The sequence below is a fragment of the Hyperoodon ampullatus genome (genome assembly GCF_949752795.1).
Source record: "Hyperoodon ampullatus genome assembly, chromosome: 2".
NCBI classification, from domain to species: domain Eukaryota; kingdom Metazoa; phylum Chordata; class Mammalia; order Artiodactyla; family Ziphiidae; genus Hyperoodon; species Hyperoodon ampullatus.
The window spans coordinates 44,859,626-44,887,236 of NC_136915.1; the positions used below are offsets into that span (position 1 = coordinate 44,859,626).

The window sequence follows — 27,611 nt, forward strand, 5'->3', positions numbered from 1 at the left end:
GAATTATACTACTTTAAAAGCTTTGCCATAGGGCACAATGACCTGTTAATACTAAGGAATGAAGAGATATGTGTTCTCAGGGGCAAAGGAAATAATGGATATGGTGAGAGGCTTCCAATATAACAACCCAACTTAAAGTTCATTTCTCTAGCCCCTTTCCATTATTTTTGGTAGACTGACCTAAGTTTAAATAAGCATTAATCAGAAAAGAATGATCACAGATGCTGGCCACTCCCAGCCAAAAGTTAAAGTAACAAGTTTCCACAGACAAAAAAGATAAAATAATCTGTTTTTTAAAATGCAAGAATACAAGTTCAAAGAGATCAAAAGATAAGAGATAGAAATTAAGCATAGCAGAATTTAAGAAACAAAGATTTGAAAATGGGGAAACTGAAAGTCTTATTAGAAAACCCAAAATACAAAATAGACAAGGCATAGAGAAAATAGGCTGGAGGGGGAAAAAATGGAAAATAATAAAAAGGTATAGAGATAATCAAGAATAGACATGAAAAGAAATCCTGCATGTATATAATTGACATTGCTGATAAAGAGAACTGAGCAAATCAAACTTTAAAAATTCAAATAGAAGAAAAATCACCTTGATTTAAAAGATAAAGAATTATATGGGCATCCAAGCAGAAAAATCAAGTCATGTATAGTGAGGGAAAAGATCAGGATGATCTCAGGTCTTCATTAAGGCAGAGAAGCAAAAGGCTCCAAAGGTCAGGAAAACAAAGTGTGCCAGGAACTTTACACCCAGCCAAAGTTGTCCTTAAAATATAAAGGGAATAGACATTCTCAAGTATGCAAGTGCTTAAAAGCATACAACCACTTGGGAAAAAACTGCCTGATAATGCAGTTTACTCAGCAAGAAATGAATCAAATTAAGGACTCGGGGGAAAAAAAGAAGTGGTAAAAGAAATGGTAGTAAACATTTTAGAAATTTTAAATTAAAAATGGGAAATTGGGCTTCCCTGGTGGCACAGTGGTTGAGAGTCCGCCTGCCGATGCAAGGGACACGGGTTCGTGCCCTGGTCCGGGAAGATCCCACGTGCCGCGGAGCGGCTGGGCCCGTGAGCCATGGCCGCTGAGCCTGCGCGTCCGCAGCCTGTGCTCCGCAACGGGAGAGGCCACAACAGTGAGAGGCCCGCATACCACAATCAATCAATCAACCAACCAATCAATCAATCAATCAATAAAAATGGGAAATTATCATAAGACAAATGAAATATCTGAACATTGTCTATATACGAATAATATAACCAGGAAGTAGGGGAACTCTTTTAAGTGTCCTGGTTTCATTTTTTATGACAGGAGTCAGATACTATCTCTAAAACATACAAGAAGCTAAAACATACAAGAAGCTAGAAAAAAATTACTCCAGCCTCTTTAATGTTTTCTGTAATTGTCCTTAATTTTGAAGGAGTCTTTTAGAACTAGATTCTCTTGTAGAAAAAATTTTTAAGTTGAACATTTCTTCACTTTTACATTTTTTTTTGTTAAATCCAAGTAAAATTAATTTGCCAGAGTACTTAATATAGCATATGGGCCCACTTTTGTAAAACTTTTCCTATGTGTGTATCTGTATATATGTGTACATATATGTATATAATGTATATATTTTTAGAGATGGTTTGAAAAAATGAAGTTCACTAGATATTAATAGTATTAATTTCTGGTTTATGGGTTTTTGAGTGATTTTTATACTTTGTTCTTTTGCTTAATGCTTTTTTTTTGTAATAAACACAGTTAAATTATCCTTTACAAGGAAAAATTGAGTTGTTTGGAGTTTAGAGCTTTTTTTTTTTTTTTTTTTTGCGGTATGTGGACGTCTCACTGTTGTGGCCTTTCCCGTTGCGGAGCACAGGCTCCGGACGCGCAGGCTCAGCGGCCATGGCTCACGGGCCCAGCCACTCCGCGGCATGTGGGATCTTCCCGGACCGGGGCACAAACCCGTGTCCCCTGCATCGGCAGGCGGACTCTCAACCACTGCGCCACCAGGGAAGCCCTAGAGCTTTTTTTATAAGCTTACCAACACAGTTTATATATCGTTTCTTGGAACTGCAAATTGGTAACCACTTTTTGGCAATACAGCAATTTGGCAATATGTAGCAGGAACCTTAGAACTTTTATCCTTTTTATCTAATAATCCCATTTATAAGAATTCACCATAATAGAATACAGTTGACCCTTGAATAACGCAGGTTTGAACTGCATGAGTCCACTTGTATGCAGGGTTTTTTCCAATAAATATTACTGTCCTACATGATCCAAAGTTGGCTGAATCTGCAGATGTGGAACCATGGATATGGAGGGCCGACTATGGTATTTGAGCATCCATAGATTTTCGTATCTGCCACAGATCCTGGAACCAATTCTCTGTGGATTCTGAGGGATGACTATAATCAAATACACAGAAAAACAGCCTTATCCTATCATCATTTTACATATATTTTTATGTAGAGAAGAACTGGAAATAGCAAAAATGTCCATCTGTAGGGGACTGAATGAGTAAATTACATAGTATGTCATTAATATTCATATTTTTAAATAATCTTTAATGGCAAGAGAAAATATTAATCTCTCCAAGTGATTAAACATACAAAACATCTCAAAGCAATGTGATCTTAAATGTGTGTGTTCTCTGCAGAAGACTGATAATTTTACACTTTTCAATTGATCTACAATGAATTTGAATTCATAATCAAAAACTTAAGTTTGTAATTTATATGAAAAATGTGTAAACTTATGAAACTCAGCTACTACTGCATAAATTATCAATACAAACTAAGAGTTTTCTATTTTTCAACTTCGAACAGTTTTGCAGTTATTGAACACTGGCAATTACTGAAGGAGGAATAAATGAGATGCTAAAAATTACTATATAGAACACTGTTATACAAGTAAAACCTAGATTACTGGGGTTTATTGCCCCATAAACACCTTTTGCCAGGTGGTATACTGCCTTCCTTTGGGAAGGAAGACTGAACTGGGGGCAGTCTCTTGCTGCAGACTGGCAGATTGTTTTGTTTTGTTTTGTTTTTGGCCACACCACATGGCTTGTGGGATTTTAGTTCCCCGACCAGGGATCGAACCCAGGCCCTCGGCAGTGAGAGCACAGAGTCCCAACCACTGGACCACCAGGGAATTCCCAGATTGTTTTCTTTTTAATGAATATTTCAAATATATACAAAAGTAGAACAGTAAAATGAATACCCTATTCTCTAAGACCTGAAAGGACATGAAATACTTAGAACACTGACTTTAAAAGAAAATCCTGAATTCTCCAAGTCACAGTTTAACAGAAAAGTATATGTTGGGCCAGGTTATCTCATTAACAAACAAATAAGCTGAACTCCACCGCTTAGTAGGATTCCGCGGGATGCTGATTGAAGCTTTTCTTTTTTTTTTTTTTTTAACTGAAGTATAATTGATCAACAACACTGCGTTAGTTCCAGGTACACAGCATAGTGATTCAATATTTCTCTACATTACAAACTGATCACCATGGGGTGCTGAAGCTTTAATATGAAAAACTAACAGTAAACACACTTGATCTTAACATTTAATAAATGCCTTTCCAGGGCTATAAATACCGTAGGAAAGCCTTCAACCTCCTGCAATAGATTTCAAGCATCTTCCTTCCATTTTGGAAAATATGGCAAAAGCCCAAGTGCTCTCATATTTAAGGAATGCATATCTGAGGAAGCAGAACAAAGATAACATACTGTTCTTAAAAGACATTTGTATTTACTTATTCTGCAGATTTCCAAATAAATCTATAGCATGATTTGGTCTAAAATCCCTGGCAAATCTCTGAGTTGTTTAGACAAGATGACCTCACTTCAATGTATAGTACCAAAAACAGCTACAAAATCTCTCACCAACAACACAAGTTTGAAATCCAACTATAATCACTGATCACAAGGCATTATTGGTAAACACCATCCTCACAACTATACCTTCCAGGCAGTAGTACAGGACTCAGAATGGATAGCCTGGCACATGTTAGTTCCTCAGTAAATAAGAATTACCTTCCCTCCACTAAACTCTACTTCAAAAGATCTGATTCAATTCTATTTCCAACACATAACTGTGCTAACTTTAGAATTCATTTTGTTTCGCACCTCAGTTTTCCCAATGATAAAATGAGATAGGATCTACTTCTATCAACCTCATATGGGTGTTGTGAAGATCCAATAAAATAACATGAAAAGATTCTTAGATCTTTTTCTAAAACTAAGTCTGTGATTTAGAATACTCTATTCAATGAGAGTAAAACAAATCTCTGAATTGTTACATTATATTCCTATCATCTAAACAACCAGATGAATTAACAAAATTTGACTCTTGTCAAAAAGATTTATTAACTTAAAATAGAATTACTTCAAATACAGACAAAAGCAAATTTCTGTTCAAGTTGGAATATTTTCAATATACAAGAATGTAAAAGAAAAAAATTCTAAATCTTCATGTTGAAATTTTATTTTATTATTATTTTTTTTACCTTTTAAAAAGTTTTTGGCACTACAAGGTTCTGTAAAGAATAGAAGTGACAAATTTAAAACACATGAAAGTCTTTCCTAATTCTTAAGAACAATATATATAAAGTCTGAAGCAACCAAAGTATGAATACAGCTAATAGAAAATAAAGAATGTAATTTTTAAATTCTCTCTTTATACAATTCATCAAGGTTAAACAAAACATAAAATTCCCTTAAAAATAGGGTAATAAAATAGATGAAATTTGTATCACTCAATTTGGTGATACTAGTAAAAACTATAGTTCATATTTATATACAAATAATACAGTCTTTAAAAACAGTCTTAGAATTTAAATAAGCTATCTAAACGTGTTAAAATTTTAAATCAGGACCTGATTTGTTTTGCTTTCCATTAAATGTCACTTTTTCTGCTGAATGTAACTGACACTGAGGTACGGATACCCTTGAGACAGCAGGATTGGCTGGTTGCTGTGCATCGGTAGACCAGCTGAAAGAAAATGGACTCGCATTACTCCGACACGTTTCCTCTTGGTGGGTGGGGACAACGCTCTCTACACCGACGGGTGGCACATCTGTCTGTTGGACACAACACAGACAGGAAACTGAAAGGCTTGTGCCTATTTATCTGAAAACCTCTTAGAATTAACTGTAGCTAGTTCTCTTTTTTTCTATTTATATAGTAAAGAGGAGATGAAGCGTGTCAAAACATTTAGTGGGGGGAGAAGGAGGAGGAGGGAAGGAAAATGTGAGTATGTGAAAGAAAACAGAGGAGACAAGAGAGATGGAGGGGAGGAATTAAGGGGAAAAAATCCACCAGGGAAGAACTTCAGACTCTCCTCCTCCTCCAAAAGGGCTTGTATGATCAATAGTAATTTCCCTCAGCCCTAGTTCTTTGCTCAGAATAAACCAGCCATAGTTAAGGTTCTGCCATTCTATAATACAGCAATGCCCCACCAAGTACAATGGATAGTTTACGAAGGCTTAAGTGTATCAAGCCTGATAATCATAGCAGGGGCTTCCCCTTAGAAGTTATTTTATTCAGTCAACATTCCCAGAGTGCCTTTCTTTACTTTCTTGAACTCCTAGTTTAACTGTATTAACTGACTCTAGTTCTCTTAACTCCTAAGTTAACCAAGGGTTGAAGGCCAGATTCAGACATTCCCTATTTGAACTGAGATACTGCTGAGGCAAGTAGGCTAGATAAAATGCTATTCATTACTTAGATCAAAGCCATTATTGGTACATTAGGACCAACAGAATATAATCAATTCTAATGTCATTCAAGTCTTAGTTTTGCTAAACAAATTTGACTGTCACTACTCAACTCAAAAACTTCTACTAGATCCCCACCACTTACTAAGTCCAAACTCCTTCATAATATGGCCTCAGCCTACCGCCTCTAGCCTCATCACCTATACATTTTCCCATTTACCTCATCTAGTCCTATTATTTTCTCTTTTCTCTTTTTTCCTATTCTTTTCACTGAGGCAAAACTCAGTGACTTTGCATGTATTATGGCCTCAGCTAAGAACACTCCTCCTCTCTAATCTCTACATGATCTCTAGGGAAAAAATCCCATATTTCTTTCAAGATCTAATTTGACTGTCAAAATCTTGTGCAATTTGATCCCTGGTGTCTATATTCTGCTCTCTCTGCTAGGGCAAAGTTAACTGATTCCTCTAAGCTCCTATTCTTGTCTATTTTACAGGTCTGGCTTTCCTAATAAAATATGCATTAAGTGCAGGGGTTTTATTTAATTCTTGCTTGAGCAATAAGCACCTAGCACAGTCTGACACACAGTATGCTCTCTCAATAAATATTTACTGAATTCATAAATTTTCACTCCAAGATCCTGGCCTTTACAAAGGCCCCTTGTCCCAGAACAAAACCCACCCAGCCTGTGATAAATACGTAAGCAATGGTACCTTGAGTATAGAAAGGTTTGTTGGGCTGAAATCTGGCATTTCCCTGATGCATGAAGTTCTGATGCAAACCATAAGGCCACGAAGCTGGAACAAGAGGGAAATGAGGTCGTGGTGCATGTTCCCAAGGAATTGGAGGATTTAGTCCTGGAAATCCTGGCTCTGCATTTCAACAATAAAGGAGAGACAAATTTTAAAACATCACTTTGTTCATTCAAATATTCCTTCATTCCACAAAGATTTATTGAGTATCTACCACTGACCAAGAAATATGCTAAATGCAGAGGATACCAAAAAAATTTTTTAAGGAATAAAAACACTGTAATTGTTCTCAAATTATTCATAAAGGAAACATTTAAGAAGTCATACACAATAATATGTGGTAATTGCTATAACAGAGCGGTGGAAGGTGTCTAAAGAGAGGACTAACCCAATTGTTCAAGGACAGAGAAGGTTTTCCTAAAATGATGGACTAAACTGAGTGTTAAAGGACAAGGAACAAGTTACGCAAAATGGGACAAGGAGGACATTTTAGACAGAAGGAATAGTGTGTTCAAAAGCCAGGAAGCAGGAAAGTACAGCAAGTTTGGGAAGCTGCAAAACGACTGGCAATACAGAGACAGAGGTAAAGGAAGGCAGCGGTTAGAGAAAAGGCTGGAAAGGTAGGTAGGATCTATATTTCGAAGAACCTTAGTAGGTCACTAAGGAGCTTAACATTTTATCCTAAAGACAATGCCAACTATACCAGAATCAATTATATCTTGGCCTGGAAGGAGATCCTATTAGAAGCTGAGGCACTGTGGTGAAATAGCTGAAAACTTGAGCATTGGAGCCAAACAGGTCTAAGTTCAAATACCAGTTACAAAAATTACTAAGGTTTAATTATGAACCCCAGGTTGTTATGAGGATTAAATGAGATAACAAAAATAAAGTGGCCTGCACAAATTCTGTCATATTAAGTAGGAACTCAAAAAATATGAGTCCTATTCTTTCTATGGCAAACCACTCCCACCAATCTACTTCCCTTTAAGATCTATCTTTAAGTACGTCTTTCAAAGCACAGTAACCCCTGAATCTTCTGGATCATTTTTGGTGGCTTTTCTCATTCAGGATCACAATGTGGCAGGAAATAATCTAAAAGACACTGCCCTTATTCACTAAACTTCCTGGCAGGAAGTTAGGAGGTACAGGATAGGGAGGAATAGGGAGCAAGAAAACTGAAACCCATTCTAGCCACAATCCTACCAAGCTCAGTCTTCTCAGGAGCTAACCAGGTAAACAAAGCAGCTGGTTCACTGCAAGTTCATAAAGCCAAGTTACAACTAAGAGCTGAAGCTGCAGAGCTCAGAGTTTACAAAAAATAAGACTGGGTATACAGTATTGAGGTCCTGACCAATTGAGAAATGTTTTAACATAAAAGGGTATCTTTTAGACTATACTTCAATCTCTCTTGGCCATTTTTTGCAACCAAGTATTTTCATAATACAATTAAAGATAGTCTGAAAAATTATCATTAAAGATAATCTGAAAAATGGGGTAAAAACTACTCATACAACCTCCTACTCTAATACAACCACTAGTATCATTTTAATATGTCCCCATCTGGTCTCTCCATTTTTAACATAATGTTAACTTTAGCTGTAATATTAACTAGGAGTTGTGCACCCATCCAACAAATAATAAATATTTGCTGCATAACACTTTATTACATAATAATAATATATTATACAAATAATGTATCTACCTTACATCAGGCACTATACTGGACACCAGGGAGACAATGACAGGCAAGAAACAATTCATAACCTCTAAAAGTTCAGTCTAATGCATTATGCAGACAAGTAGACAGGCAATTTCAACACAGGAAGACAAGTGTTATAATATGGATACTAAGGAAACATGAAGGAGAGAAATGATACCTAATACAACTGGAAGACAGGATCAACAGGAATTAAAGGCTTCCTGAAGAAAGTGATCTAAATTTTAAAATGGAGGATGAGTAGGTTAGCCAAGCTTTGGAGCAAAGGAGAAGGAGGTGGGACTGAGCAGGAGAGTTAATGGAGAGGATATTCCAGGCAGAGGGAACAACTTAGGTAAACAATCAGGGGTAAGAGTACGGTGTGTTTGTAGGATGTTAATTAATTAGTTCATTAAAGCTGAAACAGAGATCAAGGAGGTAGGGAGAAGAAGGAGTTAAAACTGAGTCGATATATCAAAAGGCAAAGCATTGGGTCTGTCTTCATGGTTATATAACTCAGTGACTATCAAGATGCATATCGTGGCATGCACACAATAAATATTTGTTGAATGAGAGAAGCAGAGGCCACATTAGAATGGCCATGTATGACATATATCCTTTGTTCCTGGAAATTTAAATGAGTTCCCACATTCTGGAATTTCTGCTCAGCAAAATATATTATCTGTATTATTCCAAAGAGGTCTGAGCGCTTTAAGGAATAATATATATTTGCTTAAAATTATCACTAAAATTATTTTGAAAATTGATAAAGGGAAAGAATCAAGCTTTTAGTCTGCATTTCCTATACAAACAATATTTCAGGATAACCAAGCAGTTAATAAGGAAAAGAATCACAGACAAAAATTACAGAAGAATCACAAAGAGTAAATAGAAAATACTGATAACTGTTAAATCTGGGTATTGGGGGGGGTTCATTATACTTTAATCTCTCCTTTTGTGTTCATTTCAAATTTTCCCTAGTAAGAAAAAATCTACATATAAAACTAGATGAATGGAATTTATCAACTATTTTTAAATATGCAAAGATAAAAAAATGACTGGATGGTAATACACCAAAATATTTCTGAGCAGTTCTGTCTAGGAATTGAGATTATATATGATTTTCTTTTTCTTTTTCAAATGCTCTACAAAGAATATGTATTACTTAGATATCAGTAAAAAAAAAAAAAACTATACTTTCTTAAGCTACAAAGTGCTACTAATCTTTTTCTTTTTTAAAAATTGCTCCTTACTATAAGGGGACTTCCCTCATGGTCCAGTGGTTAAGACTCCATGCTACCAATGCAGGGGGCCCGGGTTCGATACCTGGTCAGGGAACTAGATCCGCATGCTGCAACTAAAAGAGCCTGCATGCTACAACTAAGACCTCACGTAGCCAGATAAGTAAATAAATATTAAAAACAAAACAAACAACCAAAAAAAACAAGTTAATTTATGGGTTTCCCTGGTGGCGCAGTGGTTGGGAGTCCACCTGCTGATGCAGGGGACACAGGTTCATGCCCCGGTCTGGGAAGATCCCACATGCCGCGGAGCAGCTGGGCCCGTGAGCCATGGCCACTAAGCCTGCGCATCTGGAGCCTGTGCTCCGCAACGGGAGAGGCCACAACAGTGAGAGGCCCGTGTACCACAAAAAAAAAAAAAAAAAAAAAATTGCTCCTTACTAAAAGATAGTAAGGGTCTAGGGCAAAGTTTACAGGTTTTGAAGAAAGAAACTGGTTTAAATCTTGGATCTACTATGATTATAACAGGATGATAGTTATTTAACCCTTCAATTTCCTCAACTGTAAAATGAATGCTAATAATACCTACACCAAGCAAGACTGCAGCAAAAACTTAAAATAACAAAATAATAACTAAAATTTATGTTTATTACCTCATTTAATATTCACAACATCCCTGTGAGTTAGGTGCTATTAATTCACCTATTTTACAGATGAAACCAATGCACAAATAGATTATGCAACTGCCCAATGCCACATAATAAATGGCAGAGCCCGGATTCATATCCAGGCAGTCTGAATCCACAGCCTATACTCTTTACCTTTATCTAATGTTATACTGCCCCTCCACAAACACTGCTTGCCATCTTTTTACTCACATTTATTTCCCAGGTTCAACCAATAATACCAATCATCCAACTTTCTACAGACAGACAGATACAAAAGAAGAAAAGGAAGGGTTACCCGAATTTCCCACTGTACCATTGTTCACCAGGGAATTTGGAGCCACAGTACGAGGCCAGTGTCCATCACGAGAGGAGCTAGGGATTGCCACAGGTCTGGCAGCAGGCTGTGCAAAGATGATGCTGGGATCGTTCAGGCCAATATTGCTGGGGGCACTGCCTGGTGCAGAATGGATCACTGGGCCATGAATAGGCCAGGATGGGGCAGGGATCTGGAGGGGGTGCACTGGCAACAATCCCATATTGTGCATGGGAGAATACTGAGCTGGTGGTGACTGAGGAAAGTTATACATAGGCATCTGGACCTGATGGGGGGGCTGGGCTCCCTGCTGAGGTGGGCCAAGCTTGGGTTGGGATCCTGGCTGAGATGGAGGCTGGGTAATGGCAGTGGATTGGGAAGAGTTCTGTGGAAATGGCTGGGGCTGAGGAGAATAAGATGGTGAATCAGACTGCAGAGAAAAAAAAAAAAGACATTTTAAAATTAATTTACAAACATCTTAATTTTATAAAAGCAAAGATTATCAAAATATAAAACTATGGAGTTATTTTTACTAGAATATTATAAATAGAACTCTGTGATATACATAGTAACAAATAATAACAGAACCTCATTTTATATAAAGGCAGAGTTTTCCCCAAAGTTCTCAAACCCTCTCTCACAGAGGTTTTATCTCATAAACCTTTTTACTGCCCAAAGAAGAGAGCCGAGACATCATACCCATCATGTAGAACCCACAATTCCAATTTTAACTAGAAATTTACATCTAAATATCTCAGAGTCACTTTCATTCAGCTCCTCAACAAGCATTTACTGAGTGTCAATTAAGTATTGGGGGGACTTCCCTGGTGGTGCAGTGGTTAAGAATCTACCTGCCAATGCAGGGGACACGGGTTAGAGCCATGGTCCGGGAAGATCCCACATGCCGCGGAGCAACTAAGCCCATGAGCCACAACTACTGAGCCCGTGTGCCACAACTACTGAAGCCCACGTACCTAGAGCCCATGCTCCACAACAAGAGAAGCCACCGCAATGAGAAGCCCGCGCACCACAACGAAGAGTAGCCCCGGCTTGCCGCAAATAGAGAAAGCCTGCCAGCAGCAATGAAGACCCAACGCAGCCAAAAACTAAATAAATAAAATAAGTACTTTTATAAAAAATAAAAAAAAGAATTAAAAAAATTATGTACTGGGCATTGTTCTAGGTATTAAAAATATAATACTAACATGTATGCCCTCATAAAGCTTAAAGTCAATGGGGGAAAAGAGGAGGAACAGATAAAGATTATATAAGCAATCACAATAGAGTATAATAATTACTATGATAAACACTGTATAATATACAATGAAATCCCAGAGCAGGAACACCTAAACCCACTTTGGGAGAAGGAGGGAAGATAAGATGAAGGAAAGTGGAAATCTTCCTGAAGGAAGTGGCCTTTAAGCTGAGACTCAAGATAAATAGAAAACAGTCTGATAAAAGGGCAGAGATAAGGAAAAGGGAAGATTCAGTTAGAGGGAACAACATAATTAAAGGTTATAGGTACACAAACACATGTCCTTTTAAAAAAAAGTAATTGGAATTTGAAATGGTTGCCTAGGCTAGGGAAGCAAATGGTTGTAAGCTATTTTTTACAGATAGAAACAACAGGACCTTGTGACTGACTGGATGTGGAGGCTGAGGGAGGAGTAGTAGTTCAGGAAACTAGATAGATAGCGGGATCATTCAATGAGATGGAGAGCACAGGAGGAACAGGCAAACCTGGGGAGTTGGAAAGAAATATAAGCTACATTCTAGACATGTTGAAGCTGCAGTGCTTTGTGAGACCTCCGAATAGCAATGTTCATTAGTCAGACTCTTACCCAAATCTCAGGTGAGAAAAAAGTGAGTGCTAGAAGCAGAAGAAGAAAGTTAGGGGCACCACAGGAAAGTGATTAGAGCACAGGTTTTGGAGACAGAACCTAAGGATACAAGTTCTTGTTCCAAGTGTCTGTTGACCTCATGCAAGAAACTTAAATCTCAGCTTCTTCACCCATAAGGTATAAATAATAATAGAATCTACATCAGAGGTTTTTGTGAAGATTAACTACAACAATATATGTCAAAAATATAAACACCAAATTCAGAATAGTAGATAAGTTTTAGTAGCAAGGAAGGGATGGTAGGAAGGTTTTAAGATGGGAAAAGCATCTAAGAGGAATGCATAGGGGTTGTCAACTGTGGGTAATTTTTTAATAAACCCAAAACAACAAAGCATTAAGAATTGTTAAAACCTGGTGGTAGTGCATGGATGTTTATTATTTTATATAATTTTTCAACATTTTAAAAATATTTTTAATAAAACAGAAAGAACAAATGCATATACAGCACACAGCACTCAATAAATATTAGTTAATATAATTGTTATTATATAACTTTTATGAAACTGTCAGGCCCATAGTAGTACATATTCAAATGTTTGAGGTAGGGTTAGTGGCTCCTAAATGTTTTTCCAAGACAAGCCCTACTGCTGCTCTTCAAATTCTCTAAGAATTTTTTCTAAAATACAGATCACATCAGATTTAGCATGTTTTAACAGATAACAGCTTTGAAGCTGCACAGACCTGGGTTTGAATCTTTTAATTTTTCTTATTCTCAGCTTCCCAATTTGTAAAATTTGATCATACCAATACCTACCATTTCACATGTCCATTCAAAGGATTAAATGTGATAATACGTGTGAAGCACTAAAAGCATAGTGTCAGATTTAGAGTAAGCATTCAGTTAGTATTTAACTATTAATTTAAGAAGTGCAAGGTGAATACAGATTTAGACAAAGGTTAGAGCAACTCAGCAAAGTTAATATGAGACCTGTGAATCTGAACTCTAATTAAATACTCCGTCTTTCACAGGATATATTTCACTAGGTATCCATATCAGCGATAAGAAGACACACAAAATTTCAAGCAAGTGAAGTGCCATGCATGTATTGCCCTAACAGTACTAAACCCTTAATACACCTCAATTTTGGGGTCTATTTTTAATTAACGGTACTCATATTCTTCCATTATGCAAAAGCTAAAACATCAAAGTTATCACCTCATTTTTTTTTTTTTTTTTTTTGTGGTACGCGGGCCTCTCACTGTTGTGGCCTCTCCCGTTGCGGAGCACAGGCTCCAGATGCGCAGGCTCAGTGGCTGTGGCTCATGGGCCCAGCCACTCTGCGGCATGTCGGATCTTCCCAGACTGGGGCACGAACCCGTGTCCCCTGCATCGGCAGGTGGACTCTTAACCACTGTGCCACCAGGGAAGCCCTATCACCTCATTTTAATACAACCAACAACCTTATTTGGTAGTTACCTTATTTTACAAATAAGAAACAGGTTCACTGAAGTTAAGTAGCTTGCCCATAGATATAAACCCAGATCTACATTACTCCAAAAGTAATGCACATTCTAGCTGATGTGCCTAGCAAGGACACCTCTATAAAGCACTGTGTAATCTTGAAGACTGTATTTACCAATCTGAAAGATCCTATCACCTACCAAAATTAGTACTATCTTCCTGCCAAGACCAACCCATCTGCAGGCAGAGTACTTACACATTCTGAGGACTGTCTAGTCCTTATGGACTGATCACCTTGTTGGGCTGAACCAGCCACCTGTTGGGCATTTACAAGATTGCGGACCAGCTGGGCTGCTAAGAGAAGACATCAAAAAGAAATTCAACAGATAAAGAAAATAACAGAGAAATGACAATTAATAAATTCTCTTCTTCGGTAAAACAGTCTCAAATCTGAGATTTTATAAACTTGGACTTTTAAACTATGATTATGTTAGTGAAGGACTTTTAACAACTCATTTTTTTTCATGTTTGTTAAGCCATTTCTCAATCCTTAGAGCGTTAAAAAAAAATACACTGGTCCTGGAAACAAGAACAAGTGCCATATTGCTTTTCTAAAGGAGACAATATATTTATTTAAGAAAATAACTTCTGCAACAAGAATCTGAATAACTGGAAATCATCACTTATATTTTTTTTCTTTCAATAAACTCTCATTTGGGTTTCTAATTCATGAAATTCCTTACGATACATAACAGGAACAGATCTCCCTCTCTCATAAAAGCAGTGGGAAGAGATATAATTTCTCCTATATGTTCCCAGAAAAAATCTCTCTCTTTGACAAATTATAAGGTCCAAAATCATACAGCTATGTTTTGAATAGAGAATAATCAGGGTCCTTAGAATGACACAAACATAAATGACTTTATTTCCACCAGAAACTATTTTTGGCCTTTTCTATTTACCTGCCACACTGCTATTCCTCTGACGGGCCAGCTTGACCTCTGGGCACTCCCTTCGCACATGTCCTGCATCTCCACAGATAAAACATCTGAGGTCTCTGGGGTCTCTAAAGTCTCGAGTGTCGTGGAGGTCTCGGGGGTCGAGAAGGTCTCGGGAGTCTTTCTCCTCTTCATTCCCTTCCTTCTCTTCTTCACTGTCTTTCTTCTTTAGTCTAAACAGTAAACTGCTGATACCAATAATGTGGGGCTAGGGACTTATAAACTGAATGAACTATAGAACAAACTAAACTATACAAGAGTCTCACAATAAAGGGATTAATGTGCCCATTGTTGCATGCATCATTTTGAAGGCAAGGGTTCTCACATTTATAACACACCTACTCATATGGCAGAAACTGGGTACTCTAGTAGTTTTATAATACAATAATCAATTTGTAATGTTTAGTATCAAATTTTAATCTTGTAACAATCCTTAGAGGTTGGTATTTACTATCTCCATTTTATAGTGGAAGACACTTGAGGTTTAGAGAAGGTAAGTGTCTTCTCTAAATTTAACAAATAGCAGTGATGGAAACTAGGAGTTTACTCTGTCTGAAAAGTTCTAAGCTCTTTATATTAGGCAAGACTTGATGACTAAAGAAGGGATTATCCTGGCCTATTAACACAGTATATAGAACATAGTAAAGTATGTTTCATAGATGTATTTTCAGGGGGCACAGAGGATGTATATTCCTTAAGGTAAATATTATATAGGCATATCTCACAGCATATACCTCAAAGATTCAATTAATTATATTTTAGTTATTGGTTTTCGTAACTGTGAGGTCCTCAGCAAGAACCCCGTATCTTGGTCTTTTCTTCCCCTTGGATTCTAGCACAGTTTCCAGCACACAGTAGGTGTTAATAAATGCTTCTTCAGTTAAAAAAAAAAAACCTGAGTGAATTAATGAATAAATGAACAAATAAACATCATGAGACACCACTGTACCAGAAATAAATCCCACTCTTTCACAAATCACAAAATGCCACTCAAAACATATATTGACCTAAAGGTTCAACTGAAAGCCCTGAACTTTCTCAACTTAAACATATCTGAACACAGTCATAGCTTCAATTTGTCTCACATTTATTTTCCCTGCAATGTTAATACATAATCATTTGCCAACCTTCTCCTTTTAGGGCAGTCTTTCATGTAGTGGCCTATTTTTCCACACACACGGCAACATCGATCGTTGGGAGCCAGTTCTCCATCTGTTAGTACTCTGGAATCAAAGAAGTACTCCTAGGGAGAAAATACAACTTTACTAGAAAAAAAATCACTATAAACTTTTGAATCCAAATTGAAAGGAGACTAAGATGCAAAAGTGATTTTTTGAAAAAGGAAATAAATATCAACAAATATTTCACTGAACTAAAACCATGATATGAAAACAAGATTCAGAATTATCATCATCAATATCACAGCTGCTAACAGTACTAACCACTACACATCCACATTATTTTCTCATTCATCTGTAGCATCTTTGTGTAATATCTCAATGAAAGTAGATATTATTTCCATGCTCATTTTATAGATGAGGAAACTGAGGCTCAGAAAGTTCAAGTCGTTTGCCCACAGAAAAAAGCTGGTAAGTAGCAGATAAAGGATTTAAAGCTAAGTCTGCCTGATTACAAAGCTCGTGTTTTCTGCCCCACCATGCTACATCCAGAAAGGAATCATTCTCTTTACAAGAGCTCTATGTAAAGAAATCAATCCTCTGGTTTATTTAAAATATCACTGGATTTGCATTCAACATTTCAATAATATATAACATTTACTATATAAAGTAGAATACACCTAAAAAGACTGTAGAGAACCAATAAGAATTAAATCATTTTCCCAAGTCTTAGAAGAATCAGGCTTGTTTTTGCTTTATCCTACTACCTTGCTTATGCTTCTAAGCTTTACCTCAGTTTTGCACTATCACAGAGACTAGTTTGTCCCGACAGTACCCATATCTTTGGATCGCAAGAGAACATGTCCACTTAGCACTCTTTGATTTCTTCTTTAAATCTATCTAATGTCAGGGATAAAAGTAATAAGAAACACACCGACTGGGATGGCTATTAAAAAAGAAAAAGGACAATAACAAGTATTGGTGAGGATGTGGAAAAACTGCAACCCTCATATATTGCTGGTGGGAATATAAAATAGCACAGCTCTTTTAGGAAACAGTTTGGCAGCTCCTCAGAAAGTTAAACATAAACTTAAAAAAATGACCCAGCAATTCTACTGTTATACACCCAAAAGAAATGAAAACATATATCCACACAAGATTTTGTACACAAATATTCACAGCAGCACTACTCATAATAGCCAAAAAGTACAAACAATTCAAATTTCCAACAAACTGATAGGAATGAATAAATAAAACGTAATATAACCATACAACTGAATATCAATCAACTATAAAAAAAAGAATGAAGTACTGATACACGTTACAACATGAACCCTGAAAACATTCTGCTAAATGAAAGAAACCAGTCACAAAAGGCTACATATTCTATGATTCCATTTTCATAAAGTGTCCACAGTAGGCAAATCTACAGTTGTGAGACGAAAAAGGAATGAGGATTGACTGCTAATGAGGACAGGAGTTTCCTTGAGAGAGGACGAAACATTCTAAAACTAGATGTAGTGATGGTTGCACAATCCTGCAGATATACTGAAAACCAATGAATTGCTCACTTTATATAGATGAACTGTACAGTACATGAATTATTTCTCAGTAAAGTTCTATTTCTAAAAAAGGATGCAATATAATTCTATACATTTACCATTGATGAAACCAATATAATTAATTAAAATCTTCATCATCATATTTTCTGACAGGACAAAATGAAGGCCTTTCTCAGTTCACCCAGTTGCTTATGGCTGAAACCTAGGAATCACCCTGAACTTATTCTCCTTAACTCATCACCTCTAATTAATCACCAGGTTGTATCCATTCTACTCCTGAATATCTATCTCTTTAGATATTCTTCTTTCTTCAGCCCACCGTCCTAGTTAAGGTGGCCTAGACCTGGGGTCAGCAAACTTCTTCTGTAAAGAGCCAGAAAGTTAAAATTTTAGGTGTTGTGGTAAAATTGAAGGTATTATGTAGGTACTTATATAACAAAAGAGAAAGCAAATTTTCACAAATTTTTTTATTGAAGAATTTCAAAATATACTAACAATAATAGAGTATAATTTTTTATATAAGTTTATTAATTAGAAAAAAAAGGATACTTTCCGGGGGAGACATTTTGCTTAACTGGGGTTCAAAGTTAGTGTTCCCTATCATTAAAATAGAAGGCAAATGTTCATTTGTTAATGCTAATCTGCAATTATATTTTAAGTATTTCATCTTTGAAAATGTTTTTCACAGATGAAGAGGTTGAAGATTTAAGGTAAAGAGAATACAAATGGATCTAGAGTGCATATGGAAGGACTAGTCTCTGATAAAGAAGAGGTATCTGGTGATTGGCCAGCAAAATGGTGGAGTAGAATGACATGAGCTCACCCCTTCTTACAAAAATACCAAAATCACAACCAACTGCTGAACAACCATCAACAAAAACATAAAATAAAAAACACACTGGAACCTACCAAAAAAGATACCCTACATAAAAAGACAAAGAAGAAACCACAACAAGATGGTAGGAGGGGCGCAATCACGGTAAAAATCAAATCCAATACCTGCTGGGTGGGCAACCCGCAAACTGAAAATTAACTATACCACAGAAGTTCTCCCACAGGAGTTAAAAGTCCTGAGCCCCACATCAGGCTTCCTAGCCTGGGGGTCTGGTAATGGGAGGAGGAGCCCCCCCCAAGAATCTGTCTTTGAAAGCCAGTGGGGTTTGACTGCAGGAATTCCACAGGACTGGGGGAAACAGAAACCCCACTCTTGGAGGGCATACACAAGATCCCGTGCAGACCAGGACCCAGGGGAAAAGGCAGTGACCTCGTAAGAGACTGGGCCAGACCTACCTGCTAGTACTGGAGGGTCTCCGGAGGAGGTGGGGGGGCAGCTGTGGCTCGCTGAGGAGCCAAAGACACTGGCAGCAGCAGTTCTGGTGAGCACGCATTGGCATGAGCCCTCATGGAGACCCCATTTCCTTCCCAAGACCTAGCCCCACCAAACAGCCTGTAGGCTCAAGTGCTGGGACGCCTCAGGCCAAACAACCAACAGGTGGGAACACAGCCCCATCCATCAGCAGACAGGGTGCTTAAAGTCTTCCTGAGCATGGCCCTGCCCACTAGAAGGACAAGACCCAGGCCCACCCACAAGGGGACAGGAACTAGACCCTCCCACCAGGAAACCTGCACAAGCCTCTCAGACAGCCTCATCCACCAGAGGGCAAACAGCAGAAGCAAGAAGAACTACAATCCTGCAGCCTGCAGAATGGAAACTGCCCATCACAGAAAGTCAAGACAAAATGAGACAGCAGAGGAATATGCCCCAGATGAAGGAACAAGACAAAACCTCAGAAGAACAACTAAGTGAAGTGGAGATAGGCTATCTACCAGAAAAAGAATTCAGAGTAATGATAGTGAAGATGATCCAAGATCTTGAAAAAAGAATGAAGGCACAGACTGAGAAGATGCAAGAAATATTTAACAAAGACCTAGAAGAACTAAAGAACAAACAAACAGAGATGAACAATACAATAACTGAAATGAAAAATGTAAAATATATAGGAATCAATAGCAGAGTAACTGAGGCAGAAGAACAGATAAGTGAGCTTGGAGACCGAATAGTGGAAATCACTGTCATGGAACAGAATAAAGAAAAAAGAATGAAAAGAAATGAACACAATCTAAGAGACCTCTGGGACAACATTAAATGCACCAACATTCACATTATGGGGTCCCAGAGGAAAACAGAGACAGAAAGGACTTAAGAAAATATTTGAAGAGATAATAGCTGAAAACTTCCCTAACATGGGAAAGGACACAGTCATCCAAGTCCAGGAAGGGCAGACAGCCCCAGGCAAGATAAACCCAAGGAGGAACACGCCAAGACACATAGTAATCAAACTGACAAAAATTAAAGAAAAAGAAAAAATATGAAAAGCAACAAGGGAAAAACAACAAATAACATACAAGGGAACTCCCATAAGGTTATCAGCTGATTTCTCAGCAGAAACTCTGCAGGCTGGAAGGGAGTGGCATGATATTTTTAAAGTGATGAAAGGGAAGAACCTACAACCAAGAATACTCTACCCAGCAAGGCTCTCATTCAGATTCAATGGAGAAATCAAAAGCTTTACAGACAAGAAAGAGCTAACAGCATTCAGCACCACCAAACCAGCTTTGCAATGAATGCTAAAGGAGCTTCTCTAAGTGGAAAAGGCCACTACTAGAAACAAGTAAAGGTAGGAAATTATCTGCACACAAATATGATGTCAAAACCAGCAATTGTGAGAAGAAAAGAGCACAAATGCAGGACATTGGAAATGCATTTGAAATTAAGAGACCAGCAACTTAAGACAATCTTGTTTATATGTAGACTGCTAATTGAAATCTCATGGTAACTGCAAACCGAAAATCTACAACAGATACACACAAACACACACACACACACACAAAAAGAATCCAAACACAACACTAAAGTTAATCATCCAATCACAAGAGAAGAGAACAAAAGAGGAAAGGAAGAAACAAGACCTACAAAAACAAATGCAAAACAACTAAGAAAATGGCAATAGGAACATACATATCAGTAATTACTTTAAAGGTAAATGGATTCAGTGCTCCAACCGAAAGAAACAGACTGGCTGAATGGATACAAAAAAGAGACCCACTTCGGATCTAGGGACACATACAGACTGAAAGTGAGGGGATGGAGAAAGGTATTCCATGCAAATGTAAATCAAAAGAAAGCTGGAGGGCTTCCCTGGTGGCACAGTGGTTGAGAGTCCACCTGCCGATGCAGGGGACACGGGTTCGTGCCCTGGTCCAGGAAGATCCCACATGCCGCGGAGCGGCTAGGCCCGTGAGCCATGGCCACTGAGCCTGCGCGTCCGGAGCCTGTGCTCCGCAACGGGAGAGGCCACAACAGTGACAGGCCCGCGTACCGCAAAAAAAAAAAAAAAGAAAGCTGGAGTAGCAATATTCATATCAGACAAAAAAGACTTTAAAATAAAGACTGTTACAAGAGACAAAGGACACTACATAATGATCAAAGGGTCAATCCAAGAAGAAAATATAACAATTATAAATATATATGCACCCAACATAGGAGCACTCCAATATATAAGGCAAATACTAACAGCCATAAAAGGAGAAATCAACAGTAACACAATAATAGTGGGGGACTTTAACACTCCACTTTCATCAATGGACAGATCATCCAGACAGAAGATCAATAAGGAAACACAGGCCTGAAATGACACATTAGACCAGACTGACTTAATTGATATTTACAGAGTATTCCATCCAAAAGCAGCAGAATATACATTCTTCTCAAGTGCACATAGAACATTCCCCAGGACTGATCACAAGCTGGGCCACAAAACGAGCTTCGGTAAATTTAAGAAAATTAAAGTCATATCAAGTGGGACTTCCCTGGTGGCACAGTGGTTAAGAATCCACCTGCCAATTTAGGAGACCTGGGTTTGATCCCTGGTCTGGGCAGATCCCACATGCCACACAGCAACTAAGCCTGTGCGCCACAACTACTGAGCCTGCACGCCACAACTACTGAGCCTGTGCTCTAGCGCCTACGAGCCACAAATACTGAGCCCATGCACCACAACTACTGAACTGCGGGGTCCCTAGACCCCGCGCGTTGCAAATACTGAGTCCACATGCTGCAACTACTGAAGCCCGTGTGCTCTAGGGTCCGCGTGCCACAACTACTGAAGCCCACACGCCTAGAGCCCATGACCCGCAACAAGGGAAGCCACCACAATGAGAAGCCCGCACACCTCAACAAAGAGTAGCCCCTGCTCACCACAACTAGAGAAAGCCTGCATGCAGCAACAAAGACCCAACGCAGCCAAAAATAAATAAAATAAAGTAGTTAATTTAAAAAAATCATATCAAGCATCTTTTCTGACCATATGCTATGAGATTAGGAATCAACTATAAGAAAAAAATTGTAAAAAACACAAACTCGTGGAGGCTAAACAATATGCTACTAAACAACCAATGGATCACTGAAGAAATCAAAGAGTAAATTAAAAAATACCTAGAGTCAAATGAAAATGAAAGCACAATGATCCAAAACCTATGGAACAGGTAAAAGCAGTTCTAAGAGGGAAGTTTATAGCAACACAATCTTACCTCAGGAAACAAGAAAAATCGCAAATAAACAACCTAACCTTGTATCTAAAGCAACCAGAGAAAAACAAACAAAACCCAAAGTTAGTAGAAGGGAAGAAACAATAAAGATCAGAGCAGAAATAAATGAAATAGAAAAGAAGAAAACAACAGAAAAGATCAATGAAACTAAAAGCTGCTTCTTTGAAAAGATAAACAAAACTGATAAACCTTTAGCCAGACTCATCAAGAAAAAAAAGAAGAGGGCTCAAATCAATAAAATTAAAAATTAAAAAGGAGAAGTTACAACAGACACCACAGAAATACAAAGGATCATAAGAGACTACTACAAGCAACTATATGCCAATAAAATGGACAACCTGGAAGAAATGGACAAATTCTTAGAAAGGTACAATCTCCCAAGACTGAACCAAGAAGAAATAGAAAATATGAACAGACCAATCACAAGTACTGAAATTGAAACTGATTAAAAAACTCCCAACAGGGACTTCCCTGGTGGTCCAGTGGTTAAGAATCTGCCTTCCAAGGCAGGGGACGCAAGTTCGATCCCTGGTTGGGGAACTAAGATTCTACATGCCGCGGGGCAACTAAGCCCACATGCTGCAACTACAGAACCCACATGCTCTGGAGCCTGCGCTCCACAACTACAGAGCCCACGTGCCACAACTACAGAGCCTGTGTGCCACAACTACTGAGCCTGAACGCTCTGGAGCCCACGCACCACAACTAGAGAGAAGCCCACGTGCCGCAATAGAGCTGGCACGCTGCAACAAAAGATCCCACGTGCCTCAACTAAGACCCGATGCAGCCAAAAAATAAATAAATAAATATTAAAAAATAATGGTAATAAAATTAAAAACTCCCAACAAACCAAAGTCCAGGACCAGATGGCTTCACTGGCAAATTCTATCAAACAGAGAAGAGTTAACACCTATCCTTCTGAAACTATTCCAAAAAATTGCAGAAGAAGGAATACTCCCAAACTCATGCTATGAGGCCACCAACACCCTAAAACCAAAACCAGACAAAGATACCACAAAAAAAAAATTACAGGCCAATATCACTGATGAACATAGACACAAAAATCCTCAACAAAATACTAGCAATCCAAATCCAACAATACATTAAAAGGATCACAAACCATGATCAAGTGGGATTTATTCCAGGGATGCAAGGATTTTTCAGTATATGCAAATCAATCAGTGTGACACACCACATCAACATGTTGAAGAATAAAAACCATATGACCATCTCATTAGATGCAGAAAAAGCTTTTGACAAAATTGAACACCCATTTATGATAAAAACTCTCTAGAAAGTGGGCATAGAGGGAACATACCTCAACATAATAAAGGCCATATATGACAAACCTATAGCTAACATCATACTCAACCATGAAAAGCTGAAAGCATTTCCACTAAGATTAGGAACAAGACAAGGATAACCACTTTCGCCACTTGTATTCAACACAGTTTTGGAAGTCCTAGCCATGACAGTCAGAGAAGGAAAATAAATAAAAGGAATCCAAATTGGAAAAGAAGTAAAACTGTCACTTTTGCAGATGAAATGATACTACACATAGAAAACCCTAAAGATGCTACCAAAAACTACTAGAGCTCATCAATGAATTTGGTAAAGTTACAGAATACAAAATTAATACACAGAAATCTCTTGCATTTCTATACACCAACAACAAAAGATCAGAAAGAGAAATTAAATAAACAATCCCATTTACCATCGCATCAAAAAGAATAAATACCTAGGAATAAACCTACCTATAGAGACAAAAGACCGTCCTACGAAAACTATAAGACGCTGATGAAAGAAATCGAAGATGACACAAACAGATGGAGAGATATATCATGTTCATAAATTGGAATAATCAATATTGTCAAAATGACTATACTACCCAAGGCAATCTGCAGATTCAATGCAATCCCTATCAAATTACCAATGGCATTTTTCACAGAACTAGAACAAAAAAATCTTAAACTTGCATGGAGACAAAAAAGAACCTGAATGACCAAAGCAATCTTGAGAAAGAAAAACGGAGCTGGAGGAATCAGGATTCCTGACTTTGGACTATACTACAAAACTACAGTCATCAAAAGAGTACGGTACTGGAACAAAAACAGAAATATAGATCACTGGAACAGGACAGAAAGCCCAGAAATAAGCCCACACACCTATGGTCAATTAATCAATTACAAAGGAGGCAAGACTATACGATGGAGGAAAGACAGTCTCTTCAATAAATAGTGCTGGGAAAACTGGACAGCTACATGTAAAAAAATGAGATTTGAACATTCCTTAATACCATATACAAAAATAAACTCAAAATGGATTAAAGATCTAAATGTAAGACCAGATACTATAAAACTCTTAGATGAAAACATAGGCAGAACACTCTTTGACATAAATCACAGAAATACCTTTCCCAAGCCATCTCCTAGAGTAATGGAAATAAAAAAATAAACAAACAAATGGGACCTAATGAAACTCAAAAGCTTTTGCACAGCAAAGGAAACCATGAACAAAATGAAAATACAACCCACAGAATGGGCGAAAATATTTGCAAATGATGTGACCAATAAGGGATTAATCCCTAAAATTTACAAACAGCTCATGCTGCTCAATATCAAAAAAACAAACAAACAAGGGGCTTCCCTGGTGGCGCAGTGGTTAAGAATCTGCCTGCCAATGCAGGGGACACAGGTTCGAGCCCTGGTCCGCGAAGATCCCACATGCCGTGGAGCAACTAAGCCTGTGCGCCACAACTACTAAGCCTGAGCTCTAAAGCCCATGAGCCACAACTACTGAAGCCTGTACACTTAGAGCCTGTGCTCTGTGACAAGAGAAGCCATCGCAGTGAGAAGCCCATGCACTGCCACAAACAGTAGCTCCTACTCACTGCAACTAGAGAAAACCCATGCGCAGCATGAAGACCCAACGCAGCCAAAAATAAATTAAATTAAAAAAAAAAACAATCAAAAAATGGGCAGAAAAACTAAATAGACATTTCTTCAAGAAAGACATACAGATGGCCAAGAGGCACATGAAAAGATGCTCAACATTGCTAATTATTAGAGAAATGCAAATCAGAACTACAACGAGGTATCACCTCACACCAGTCAGAATGGCTATCATCAAAAAACCCACAAATAATAAATGCTGCAGAAGGTGTAGAGAAAAGGGAACCCTCTTACATTGTTGGTGGGAATGTAAATTGGTACAGCCAGTATGAAGAACAGAATGGAGGTTCTTTAAGAAACTAAAAATAGAGCTACCATATCATCCAGCAATCCCAATCCTGGGCATATATCCAGAGAAAAACATAATTTGAAAAGATATATGCACCCCAATGTTTACTGCAGCACTATTTACAATAGCCAAGACACGGAAGCAACCTAAATGTCCATCAACAGATGAATGGATAAAGAAGATGTGGTACATATATATAATGGAATATTACTCAGCCATTAAAAAGAACAAAATAATGCCATCTGCAGCAACATGGATGGACCTTGAGATTATCATACTAAGTGAAGTAAGTCAGACAGAGAAGGACAAATATCATATGATATTGCTTATACACAGATTCTTTAAAAAATGATACAAATGAACTTATTTACAAAACAGAAATAGACTCACAGACTTAGAGAACTTATGGTTACCGGGGAGGAAGGGTCGGGGGGAAGGATAGATTGGGCGTTTGGGATTGACATGTACACTTTGCTATATTTAAAATAGATAACCAACTGTATGTATCTGTACAAGGACCTACTACTGTATAGCACGGGAATGTTGCTCAATACTCTGTAAAAAGCTAAATGGGAAAAGAATTTGAAAAAGAATAGATATATGTATATGTATAACTGAATCACTATGCTGTACACCTGAAACTAACAGAACACTGTTAATCAACTATGCTCCAAAATGAAATAAAATTTTAAAAAAAGAAGAGATATCTGAAAATGTAAGCAGATTTATAGATCTGGTAGCAGAAAGTTGAAGGAGTATCTATCTATCTAATATCATCTTTGTCTCAAAGGGAAAACATGTAAGCATGAGAAAGGCAGAGAAGAAAGATGGGTACTGAATTTTGAGTAAAATAAATAAAATATGAAATAGTTCTTATTGAATGCGAGACACAGGTAACTAAAGAAATGTAGAAGAATGTCAGATAGTATTGAAAGTCCAGTTGAGGCTGATGAACATTAATTTATAGTTGTGCTATATAAACAAAACTGCCTAGCTTTAAGATTTTTTTCCATCAGTGCTTAGGCCAAGCATAGAGAGATGGTGGATGGCTGAGTTCATGTTAAGGTTGAACACATAATGGTGCAAAAGAAGGACAATGGTACAAAGGAATATAAGGTATATGCTGGAGGTACCAGGGAATCTGTTTAAATGGGGGAAAAAAATGAAGACAGTAGATAGCTGATAGATTGGGAAAAAATGTGTCAATATGTCAGAGGACCTAGTGAATAGAAGAATAGTTGAAGGGGCAATGTTCGAGTGAGCAAGAAAGGTGAAAGAACAGAAAATACACTTGTCTTCATCTTCATTAGAATCTAAGGGGATGAAACACATCTACTTTGTATGCTGTTATAATCCCAGTTCATAGCAGAGAAATAGGTACATCGTAGGAATTCAGTAAATATGTGTTGAAAGAATAAACTTTACTATGGAAAATATAAGCATGAAAGACTATGTAACAAGGTTATTTTTCTACTATATCAGTTGTAACACTGATATCAACCTAAATGTCCATCAAAGGAGAATAGTTAAACTGGTATATCCAAGCTATAAAATACCACATATTGGCTTTATAACAGAATAAAGTAGATTAAAAGATGATTGGCAGATCCACAGGCCCTTTGTGATAGGCTCCAAACTGATGTTTGGTTCTTATACCAAATCACATTCAAGACCAAAGACTTTGATATCTATGAGGACTACTTATAACATACTGAATAATTAAGAGTTACTAAAATTTTGTATTCACAGACTAAATTAGCACATTTCCAATTTACTGAGGACGCTACATTAGTATTTTACTAAAAAGTCTGACTGCATGAAACTGCTAGGTTCCCACCAAACATATGCGCATATACACACGAATAGAATTCCCAAAATTTTCAGGTAAAATGTTTTATCAGTGCATCACCAGATTTGTTGTGATCTGACTGTGCTTTTCATTTACTGCTATTTTAATTAATATGTTAGTAAAATTATTGTTGTATTTTCCTTTTGTTAGACATTTTGTTCCTGCAAGAATTTTGTGTTGTTTCAAATTTCCTGTTATTTTATTTCCACTATAGTTATTATCACCCCCACCCCCTATTAGGCAGGACTATCAAAAATGTTCCATGGGGAAAAAGCTCTAGACTTTTTCTGCTTTTCTTACCCCACACTCCAAGAAAGAGTGATGAAACTTGACTGAACAAGATCAAGGATATTCATTACGCAAAAACAGAGACCTGGTTTCTCTTTTGAGATTTCTTCTCATTTCTTTCACTGTGAAACTATGACATCCTCCCATTAGAAAGCAACCCCAAACCAGAGTAAGACCAAGAGGAATGGGGGACACTACACTACCCATTTCAGGCAAAAAGAATCCTCTTAGTTCCATGCTAATTCAGCTTACCAAGGG

At 37.6% G+C, this 27,611-nt stretch overlaps 1 protein-coding gene across 3 annotated transcripts in view; it reads right to left on the reverse strand.

Moving 5' to 3' along the window:
- Positions 1–5,013: 5,013 nt before the first annotated feature.
- TUT4 (terminal uridylyl transferase 4) overlaps positions 5,014–27,611 on the reverse strand; it is a gene marked incomplete at both ends in the record, with an annotated part of 114,469 nt that continues 91,871 nt past the window's right edge. Inside the window, 6 exons of one of the 3 annotated variants that reach the window (XM_079727024.1) lie at positions 5,014–5,081; positions 6,431–6,589; positions 10,370–10,817; positions 13,947–14,044; positions 14,653–14,861; positions 15,816–15,931. In XM_079727024.1, coding sequence (XP_079583150.1) covers positions 5,014–5,081; positions 6,431–6,589; positions 10,370–10,817; positions 13,947–14,044; positions 14,653–14,861; positions 15,816–15,931 — 1,098 coding nt within the window. Of the gene's footprint in view, positions 5,082–6,430; positions 6,590–10,369; positions 10,818–13,946; positions 14,045–14,652; positions 14,877–15,815; positions 15,932–27,611 lie in introns of all 3 variants that reach the window. The other 2 variants (XM_079727026.1, XM_079727025.1) reach the window with 2 other exon arrangements.